At 40.0% G+C, this 11,325-nt stretch overlaps 1 protein-coding gene across 1 annotated transcript; it reads right to left on the bottom strand.

The window, feature by feature from the left end:
- Positions 1–9,966: 9,966 nt before the first annotated feature.
- Positions 9,967–10,904, bottom strand: LOC127237087 (oocyte-expressed protein homolog). Its single transcript, XM_051205122.1, has 3 exons — positions 10,715–10,904; positions 10,386–10,568; positions 9,967–10,082 (listed from the first exon to the last, which is right to left on the bottom strand). The coding sequence occupies exons 1-3, from the start codon at positions 10,902–10,904 to the stop codon at positions 9,967–9,969; spliced, it is 489 nt and encodes a 162-aa protein (XP_051061079.1).
- Between the last annotated feature and the right edge of the window lie 421 nt (positions 10,905–11,325).

The following is an 11,325-nucleotide window of genomic DNA, read 5'->3' as shown; positions in this document are numbered from 1 at the left end:
AAAATGCATTTTATTACAATTCTATAGATATACCATATAAAAATGTGTAAAGAGATATTTTGTTCCATTTCTTTGAGACCAATTTACAGACTATTCTAGAGTAAATATTCACTTGTAGTGAATTACTTCATGCAGAATTCATCCATGTTTTATATATTTCATATTAAAAGAAGACATATACTTACCAAGCATAATTCCTAAAAATAAACACCCATACACTATTGTGATTATGTTAAATGAATTCTGGCAGACCGATGGAGAAAGCATCATTCCTAGAATAAGTGTCCCCAACTGATTGTGTCAGAAAACAGCTTCATGTGTTTTTCCTTTGATTTGTTGATAATGATATTTGAAAAAAAAATTCTAGATTGTATGTGGCAGCACACAATTTTAATCTGGATCCCTATGATTTTCAAAATAGGTAGAACTATGTAACAGTGAGACTGTATCTCAAAACCAAGCCAAAGAAACAGCAGAGCCCAAATGGAAATTCATCCATGAGTATATACCAGTTTTTGTTGTTCATGAAAGCAGAGGACATTGTTCAGATTTTTAGGAGAAGTTGCTCAGTATATGAGGCAAAATCCTACCACTGGGTCTAAAGGTACAGCTACTGTCCTTTGTATGAAACCAAGCAGCATGAGAAAGAAGAGGGACAGAGAACTTTACTAAACAGCTCAAATTAGGACACCAAGTTTGCTTTCCTTGTCCCCATTGAGGGAAGAAGATCTTTAGATCCAGCTGTCTTCCCAGCCTTAGGTGTATATTAAAGGATGCTCATGAAACCGCCTCTCATCATTCATGAGTAGAAAAATTGGAAAGATCCCCTTGGTAGTAATGCCCCCCCAGCACTACCTCAGGTGAAAAAGCAGCAGAGAAGCAGCCATGACACTGGAGAAGCAAGTTCCATGTGTCAGCTTCTGACATGGAATTATTGTACATGTTTACATACATAAGCTATGAACTCACTCCATCCTTCACTGCACACATGCACTGTGTGCTTAGAAATGGAACAATAACTTAGGTCCTGTTTAAAATAAGAGAAATTTAGTGTGCCTTCTTAGCATTCCCCATGACTCAGGAAGGACATCTGCACCACCTACTTGTAGGCTAGATTTATGGCTCAGTAGGGAAGGCTATGCTGAACATGCAGGATGCCTCAGGCAGTCCTCACCACCACAAATGCCAGGAACCACAAAATTAATAATGATGTGGTGGAAGAAAAGGTGCCTGCATTGCAACAGTAGCGATTCTCTTCACCTCACCACTTGAGGGACAGAGGTCATTTGGATTCACTCCCTACTATGGTTTCCAATGTCATTAGCTATGAAAGACTATGTGAAAAATAATTCCACCCTTTTAAAATGGGAAATTACCAATGGAAACAGTTATAGAGTGTGCCAAATCTCTCTAATTTAGAAATCACTGAGCAATTGAAAAAGACACTTGATTTTATTTACATTGTTAGGAAGAAATTAAGAAATGGAAGTGATTGGGTACGGTAGTTTTGTTTGAGACATAAATACCTTTGAGAGTCACTGAACTGTGAAAAATACATGCAGTACAAAATACAAGTCATTTGTCATAAAACTAAAGGAAAACCATATTTCTAACAATGCGACTATGGTGGATATGTGCTGCTTTAATTTTTCTCATTTATTCAAAGACAGTTGAGATATCTGCATGAAGTTCAAATAAGCAATGTTTTGACAATATATTGTCACAGTTAAATGTGCTTTGAATTCATTTCTGAATCAGTTTTCACTTTCCAGAATATTAGTACACCATAACTGTGTTTATAGCTGATATCCTTAACTCCTTTTGAGGAGCTAAAATCTTTAGTCTTTCATATTTTCTTTAGGGAAGGTAAAACCAGTTAGAACAATGCACTATAAAATTCTTACCATTGTTGAGTCTTTCATGCTCTTTTTCTCTCTGTTCTAGGTCTTCTGTAGATGTTCCTATACTGTGACATTTATTTAAAGTAATTATTTTAATATGCATATAAAACAGCATGATTTCTAAATTCTCTTTTTGGAGTTCCTAATATATTTTAAATTAGATATTTAGAAATATTGTTTAAAACAGGATCTCCCTATGTAGCCCACCTGGCTTTAGACCCATCATTGGAACATGTTGGCCTTGAAATCACAGAGGTCTCTTGGTCTCCTGCCTCCAAAATTCTAGGATTAAAGGTTGGCCAAAGAGGCCTAGTCAAATATCTCTGAATTCAATCTTCAGTAGTTGATTAGTATTATTGACTGCTGTCCTTTCCATCTTTTCTCATAGAGAAGAATCAGACATAATTTACCTTTTGATTATAACAGTACTCTGCCGCCACACACACAAGAGAGCAGTGTTTTTTTTTTTGTTTTTTTTTTTTAACACAGGTGTTGTTTTGATGGCTCCAGAGCCTCTTTATTTTTGTGCTCAGGGAGTTAGTGCTCTTGTTCCACTCATGTGCTGACGTGACCATAAGGCTCCACAGCCATATATCTGGCATGATTCTTTGGAGGCATTTCATTGATTGCTATACTCTCTACATAAGGGATGTTCAGTATGTCATGAAGTATTTTTTTTTTTGCTTGTATGTGTTCCTCTGCATGCATTCTTGAAAGCCATGACATTTGTGGTACTTTCAAGATGGCTTCAATAGTTCATTTATGGTGAATGCTGAAACCTTAACCTAGTTGTTTCATTGTTCAGTTAGTTTTGTGTGTCATGCTGAGACCACCCCTGCTGACAATCTCCAGGAAATTGTAGGGATCCTTCAACTTTGACCATTATCTTCACTGTCTTTTCACAAATAATGATCCCCAGTATTATTAAATCAGTGATCTAATGTTACTTTTTTTTTTTTTTTGCTAAGCATCTGTTATACTACCAGGCTATGGCCCATACTCTATAAATTAAATTTTTATTAAATATAATATACATAGCATACATGTTCCATAATTGTATTATTATTACTATTTTATGTGTCGATCCCAGTTCCCTCTCCCTCCCTCTCTGCCTCCCTCCCTTCCTCTTACCCTCTTCTCCCCCCCACATGCATCCTGACTACCCTCCCCTTCCATCTAATGTTACTTTTTAATCTCCATATTTAATGTGTGTTCCTGTTCACATGTGTATGTGCATCCTTGACTGCCAGTCCTTTTCTCCTTGGTTGTGAGGCAGATTCCCTTGTTGTTAACAACTGTATAAGCATGCTACCTAAGGTCTAAGTTTCCAGGCAGTCTGGTGGCTCCTTAGGATTAAAGATGCACACTAGCATAGCAGGCCTTTTCTGAGTTCTGAGGAATTGAACTCTGAATTCTTTGCTTTATGTGTTAAGTATTTAATACCTGGGCCAGGTCCCCAATCATGAAGTCTATGCTATACAATGTCAAAGACACAAACATTTCCCTTGCATGCTTTAAAAGTGATAGTTGTACAATTTCTGTTTATCTTGTACTAAATGAGACATAAATACCTTAAATGGCCTTCATTAGTGAGAAATACAGTTAGGCCAACTAAGAGGATCAGAGGTCTAATTGAAAGTGTTCTGTACTTAGTAGCCTCAGCTCCATGATTAATAGCAATATGCTCATAATAACTACATTAATTTAGCTTCAAAGTCTACTTCTAAAACTTGTGGGTTCTAGGGTCCAAGAGATGGCTCAGCAGGTACACTTACTTGTCACACTAGTCTAGAATTTGAGTACCTGGAACTCAAGAAACAGCCAGACACTGCAATGTGTCTATAACCCCATTACTTTTATAGTGAATGGGAGGTTGAGATAGGAAAATTTGAAAGAGGCTCCCCAACGTGCTAGTCTGGAGAAGTGTACAAGTGCCAAACAAAAGTAGAAGCTTTGCTTTAAAACGTTGGAAGACAATATATATCATCACACACTGTTGTCATGAGACGTGGATAGGAATATCAGAGTATACATGTCCTCTGACAGGAAAGCAAGTCCATGCAGATTAGCGATGGTAAAACTATGATCAGAATATATGGAATTTACAAAAGTTATTTTTAATAAAATTAAAGTGTACACACACAGAAACACACACACACACACAATTATTTCTTGTAAAAAAAAAAAGATTTTACTTTTTAGATCATCTGACTATAAACTGACATAATGGGCAAAAAGAAAAAAATACTTTCCATTTTAATGCTGAACTCATCGTGAACACCAAATGTCCTACTTAGAACTGTTACTACTGTGATGAAACGCCATGATCAAAATCAACTTGGGAATGAAAAGATTAATTGGGCATGTATGTACACATTATAATCCCTCAGTGAAGGAAGTCAGCAAAAACTCTATCTGTTGACCATAGTATATTACAGAAACATATAAAAAACAGAATGAAAAATATACTTCACTAAAATTATTATAAATTTCACTATCAAAAATAAACTTAACATTTTCAAAGTAAACATGATTAATGCAAATTTGCTTTAAATGGAAAATCAGCAATAAAATCAGTTTGCGAATGGCAAACTGTTGTTTTTAAATGGGAAGCTCAGCCCTGGTACAAACTGTTCTTTTGTTTTGGTTGGAACAATCCCTTTTCCTGCTCACACTCCCTGTGTGCTGGGCTCTCTCAATATGTGCTTCTGAGTTGAACCAGTCTTCCTCCTATCATGTTAGTAGCCCTTCTTAAGCAAATGTCACGCTCAGAAACAGCACTAAGATTGTAACAAAGAAGAAACAGTACCTCTTTGACTTAACCTCTGAATGTATATTAGCACCATTCTGAATTAAAAATTCTGCCATCTCGTGTTGGTTTTCATATAATGCAAGCTTGTATGGTGTCAAGCCATACTGCAAAGAAAAAAGAATTATTTTATAATTCTCAAATTTCGTTCTCAAAAGAAAAATTATCACAGGTTTTGTCAGCAACAGGATAGGTTTTCCTTCTGTCCTTGCTACAGTTTCACACACACATAGCCTCCCCCTTCCCTTTGACACACCTTTCCCCTGTTAAACATCGCCTATGAATACCAATCCTCTCCAGAGCTCTCCACAAACAATCCCTGGATCCAAGCTTCTTAGCTCCATAGAGATGGGCCTCCATTGCCCCAAGCCTAAAACATGGAGTGTAGGTTTGCTGTGCCTCTGTTGAATGACAGAGCTCAAGTGGCATCTCTGGAGAGTTTCTCAATCTGTTTTTCAAAACTTTCTTCCCTATACCAAGAATTATTATCTCCCAAACTTAACATTTCCCATTGTAGTGGTCCAAGGATCTGTTGGAGAAAGCCCCCAGACTCAAATAGTATGTGCACACAAAGAACCTTTATTCTGCAGAAATGGACAGTGTGCAGGGGTCAATCAGTCATCTAAAATAGTGATGAGGATCCGGATAAGGCACACAGGCCTTCCTAAAGAGACTTGGGGAATTCTAAGCATCTTTGATTTAATTGGGCAGTCAGGCAGGGAACAGGTATATTGGGCACATGTTGATGGGACAAAGCTAGCAACAGTTTCCTCCATTGTGTTCAATAGGAGCCAGATACTGCATCTCTGGGTATCCCAGCCTTATTAAGGACAGGTTGAGAACTGCTTTGAGTATTGGATAAACTTGACTCAGGGCCTTCATGGACTCAAGCTTATGCCATTTATTACAATGGAGTTGTTCCTTGTTTAAGATGGTGTCACATTTTGGACCTTTCACTATGTACCTAGAAAGTTTGGAACAGTTAAATAAAAACTATCCTCCTCAATGATCAAATTTGCAAATTTGCCTGAGTGCCTGTGACCTTTCTCGTTTTCCACTCTAGCCTCGCCTCTGAGAGACAAATCACATCACTATCTTATTTACAACAGATTTCTGTTCGTTCTACAGACATTTTCCTTACAATTAATTCATGTTTTTTGTTTCTGTGTAGGTGAAGTGTGTATTGGCATGAATCCATCATTTGCTTAATTTTAAAATGAAACCCAATTCTGAAACAAATATGCAGTGACGTGTTCCTTTAAACTACCTACAAAACTATGAATAGTATTACGTGGAGAAAATGTTTTACACTGACAGATTTAGTGAGACCACTTGAGATTTGGAATGTGGAAAGTGGATCTGATTGTTATCGCTGGAAATACAATGGGAATGAAGTTGACTGATCTTTACCTCTGTTTTGCCTTCAATATCTACATTGTATTCAAGCAGTTTGCTGACAATTGTTGTGTTACCCCTGCAAACAGCATGGTGCAGGGCTGTATTCCCACTGAGATCATTCACATGGGGATCAGCTCCCTGTGTCAGTAATATAGAAACACACTCCACATTGTCTCTCTGGGTAGCCTGTGGGTATAGTATAAAAAAAAAAAAAAACAGATGTTCAATTCAAGAAAGTCAGGATCAACATTCTTACAATTGCATTGAATAGTTCACCTTAGGTCAGACAAAATGATTAGGTTATACATACTGTCCTACTCTTTTTGAGACTGGGTCTTCTTAAGAAACCCAAGCTTGCCTAAATTCATAATATCACCATCAAACTTTGAAAACGGTAGAAGTTCAGGGTTATGCCACCACACCTAGACATTAAATAATTTCACCAGCAGTGGTTGGTTGTTGTTGTAGTGGATTAGGTTGTTCACTTGTTTTGATAACTTGACTCAGACTGAAGACACCTGGAAAATTGGATTCTCACTTGAATAATTGGCTCTATCAAACTGGACTCTGGGGAGGTCTGTGGAGCCTTCTCTTATTTGAGTTGACATGGGAGGGTACAGCTTCCTGGAGGTGCTGGCATGACTCGACAGGCAAGTGGTCCAGAGTAGCATAGAAAATCCATGGAAAAGCAGCACCATGGTCTCTGCTTGAGTTCTTGCCTCTGGTTCCTGATTTGAGCCCCTGCCTTGGTTTCCTTTCATGATGGACTGTTATGTGGAATTATAGGGCAAATAATCATTCTATTTCCTGAGTTGGTTTTGGTCAATATTTGACCACAGCCACAAAAACCAAACAAGGACCAGATCTAATCCATTTCATACCCAAACTGTTGACAGATACCTACCTTAATTAAGGGGGTACAGCCTTCATCATCAGGGATGTTAATATTGGCTCTGTAGGATAACAACAATCTTACGACATCTGGGTGATTGTGGGCACAGGCATAATGAAGGGACGTTCTGCAAATTAAGAGAACAATTTAGGAAATTATGGATTACTGTGCAAAGGCACATTTAAGTATAATTCTAGATAGCAAAGTTCTTTTGCTTCTGATGTAAGAGAAGTAACTTTAATTTTCATATTTGCATATTTCTACACTCAAGGGTTCATTTGCTCTGCTGGGGATATAGTGCATGGCTGCACAATTCAAGGCAGGTGCTCTGTCACAAGCTTCTTCCTTCCTCAGAACAGCCTGTCTAGAGAACAGAAGACCACCAGATAGATTGAACTCAGCTTCGTTTGAAACCTATTCTAATCGCTGTTAATAGTTACTACCCAGGCTTCCTGTGAGCTCCATAATCAATTTCCCCATCCATAGAATGGGGATTCCACACTAGCTATCTTGCACACTGCTACTGTGATGCCTCAATTTGCATCTTCAAGAGCCTGTACACATGTTTCCATCCCGTGAGAGCTCGGTGCTTGGTGGCTACAACAATCATTTGTCTTCCTGTTGATAACAAGCACACTAATTCTACCTACTGATTGGATGCAAAATTGTTTTAGTAAAATCAGTATACAATATTTTAAAACTATACTCTCTAAGCTGGCCTTGAATTTGGTAATCCTCCCAGTATGTAGGATTACAAGCCAGTGCATCTGGCCTACCTTACACTTTACTTCACATTTTAGCATCACTGACATCTCTGCCATTTTATAATTCATGATATTTTATGACTACAATTCACAACATTTTTCAACTTTACTCATATAAAAAATAAAAGGTTAACATTTAGTTCATTGTGCCTTTCATCAAATGAAAAATGACCCAATTCACAAACCAATGGCAATTCTTTAGGTCACTTGTATCTATGTAAATTTTAGCCCTTAAGTTGATGAAAGGTAAGCAGATGTAGAATAGCAATAACAACCAACAAAAATCTAAATCCTCACTCATCAATAATTTGAATTTTATTCATTTCTCAATTCCAAGAAGTAATGTCTTTATATTTTCTGCCCACAGGGACACAGCCTAGTCCTCAGACAACAGAGTGTACATTGTAATACAGACCCCAAATAGTAGCAAAGCAGACCATATTGCTTAAGTCTTATACTTCTCAATGTGTCCATGACCTCGTAGCATAATTGAACAAATCTCTGTATAGGTCAATAACCCATGGCATCTTAACTCTCTTGATTTTCAAAGAGATTTGAGGGGAAAAAATACCAGGGATTCAATGAGCATGGTTCCTTTTATTCAACATTGAATTTATAGAATGCAAGGAATGTTGACTGGAGAGACAAACAGAAAGGTTTTCAGAATGTGAGGATCTGGAGTAATAGTAGAATGTGTTCTGCTGTACAGTAGACAGCTCATTCACATGTGGGGAATGAAAGTAGTGATAGAATGGATAAGCATAGTTGGAAAATTCAATGATGTCAAAGAATGTATTTGTTAAGCAAAGAATATATTGAAAGAAATTTACTGTTTTATTATTTCAGGAATCTCTAAATTAGAAGAATAAGTAATCCTCCCGAACTACAGAAATGACCAAGAAGCTTGTGAGTTATGGAAAATGTACTGTTGGGTGTCATTGTTTTCTCTTTATAACCTAGTGTGAAATAAGAAATGAGTGAGAAGAAAGGGGCTGGGGTCATAGGTAAAGCTCAGTTGTTATAGACTTGGCCTGAATGCTGGGAACCTGAGTTCAGAGTACCCAGCACCTTGAAAGAGTTCTGCTGAGGAGGTGGATACAGGAGGATCCCCAAAGCTTGCTTGCCTGCAAGTCTAGATGATATAAGTACACCCCAAAACAAAAAATCAAACACAGTGAGAATTTCTTTGTGAGAATCTGTCTCAAAACCTGCCCTTCTCTGAACAGAACTGAGTAGTGCATGCCAAGGGGGCAGGGAGAGGGAGGGACTTGGAGGACAGGAAGGAGAGAAAATAGTCAGCAGGTTGTTAAAAAACAACCAGGGAAAAAGTACAAAGGGGCCTGAAGCAGTGGTGGCAGAGGCCTTTAATCCCAGCACTCAGGAGACAGAGGCAGGCAGATCTGTGAGGCCAGCCTGGTCTACAGTCAGAGTTCCAGGACAGCCAGGACTGTTCACAGAGAATCCTGTCTTGTGTGTGTGGGGGGGGGGTGGCGGGGGGGGGACGGGCTTGAGGACTGAAGAGATATCTCAGTTGTTAAGAGCACTGAGAGGACCTGGGTTCAATTCCTAGCACCCACATGGCAGCTCACACCTGCCTATTACTCTGACACTCTCACACAGACATACCTACAGGTAAAATACCACTGCACATAATAAAAATGAAGTTTAAAAAATGTACAAAGGGGTGGCCAGACATGGAAGAACTTGGGAGGCAGAAGCAGACAGATCCGAGTTCAAGGCCAGCCTTGTCCAATAGCGAGTCAAGTCAGCCAGGTCTACACTCAATAACAACAAAGTACAAAGGAGTGAAGAGCTGACCTTGTAATGACGTCCTTTCCCCTAACTACTGTGGTAACTAAGGTAAAATAATTGCTTGAACACAGGAGTTAGGAGCCAGCCTGGGAAACATTACTCCCATGTCAAATACTTAAAGAACCACCTTTTAAGCTAACCGTGTCATCCTCGAGGGCCTGACTGAAGTTGTGTATTAGAATCTGTATCCATACCTCACTCACATCAACTGATGGCTGATGCTTTCAAGTTTATTGTATATGATGAAAATAACAGACAAAAAAATTCATTTTTGTACTGGAATAGTTCTACAAACTTATTTGCAAAGGAAAACAAACGTATCCACAGAGGCAGGAAAGAAAATGAGTTTAGAGACTCTTAAAAAGCTGGGTTCCTCTTCACCTGCAGGGGCTAAAGCCAGGCTGCCTGACACTCAGCAATTGCCTCCTGCACCGGCTCAGTCAGGTTGTTGTTTGAGTCGGAGGGAAGGGTCTTCAAGAATTCCTCAAGTTGTTTCAACTTCGTAGCTGAAAGAGGGTCAACACGAACAGTCAAGAGGGGAAATGGTATCTGCTCCCCCTGATTGGGAAGAGGCCTGGTTTTAAAGGGCCCTGGACTTAGAATCTGGGAAGTGTGGTGCCTAAGGTTAAGCTGGGGGTGGTGGGTCTGGGTGCGTCCAAGCCTGTGCTTTCATTCTCAAGGGTCTCCTCCCAAAGGGGTACCCAGGGACACAGGGTTGCCTGGTGTTTGGAAACTGCAATAAGTTGTGAGAAAGTTTCTGGAAGCTGAGACTCGTCCCGTGGCTTCAAAGGGTCTTCAAAGGCCCTTACCTCTTTGGACATTGTGTTCTTTGTGCCAAACTGCCAGGTTTAAGAGAATGTTTTTCAATCGATTCTTTACGAAGGGTCGTCCACATATGGTGATTTCAGCTAGGTTCCCAGAGTCGACTGTGTCCACTCTCACCAAAGCCTGGCTTATCCACTCTATCTCTGAGATTAAAGCTTGGTTTGGACCTAAATCGGTAAAAGAGAGAGTCTAAGCAGTAAGAAGAATGGCTTCAGGTGGGAAGGGGAGGGCTCTGATGGACTTAATGGACAGATTGGGCTGGTGAATGAGGTACAGAGGGAGCTAACCCAGACCCCTGTGAGGAGAGGCTCACCAAAGATTATTTCTGCCAGCCAGGCCTCCATGTACAGCACGAGAGGATCACTGAGTTCCTGCACTGGAAACCACCATGGCCGCACGCGAATCCGCGGGGACATAGGGGGGACGCTGAGCAGCTTCTGTGAAGGACGGTCCCGCGTTGGACTTGTCCGCTTGGTGTGATCTTCAGTAGTATGGGGTTCCATACTGGAACTCAAAGACTGCAAGCTCAGGATGCTGGGTGCCTGGAGTTCCAGCTGCACTTTTCAATGTGAGGTCTGGCCACACCCCTTGTGTGCCACGCCCCCAGCCAGAGAGACGTAACACAAAGAGGTGGGCTGGTGTGACTCTGTGTGTGTGTGTGTGTGTGTGTGTGTGTCACTGATTGCTAGAGGGACCCTCTTTGTCCTGAGCTCCACTCTGCTTCTTCCATCAGTGCTGACAAGTCTACCTGACCACTGGAAACTTGGGGTCCCTATCGGGAATGAAGTAGAGATGTCATCGAATCTCCCACAGCTCCATTTGTAACCTTGAGCTATTCTCCTGAGATGCTCCCAACTGAGCCTACTTCACAAACACACCAAGCCCATATCACCTATGCCTTATCTCTGTGTTTTCAGACTCCAA

Source organism: Phodopus roborovskii, unplaced genomic scaffold (assembly GCF_943737965.1).
Source record: "Phodopus roborovskii unplaced genomic scaffold, PHOROB, whole genome shotgun sequence".
NCBI lineage: Eukaryota > Metazoa > Chordata > Mammalia > Rodentia > Cricetidae > Phodopus > Phodopus roborovskii.
The sequence above is the reverse complement of the archived record's forward strand: the minus strand, read 5'-3'. Positions and strand labels throughout refer to the sequence as shown.

Bases quoted from the DNA above. Each gene is read 5' to 3' on its own strand.
- LOC127237087 (XM_051205122.1), bottom strand. From the start codon at position 10,904: ATGGAACCCCATACTACTGAAGATCACACCAAGCGGACAAGTCCAACG. The intron at 10,569-10,714 runs GTGAGCCTCTCC...TTACCGATTTAG, and splicing joins GCTGGCAGAAATAATCTTTG to GTCCAAACCAAGCTTTAATC. The intron at 10,083-10,385 runs GTAAGGGCCTTT...ACCCTCTTTCAG, and splicing joins AGAACACAATGTCCAAAGAG to CTACGAAGTTGAAACAACTT.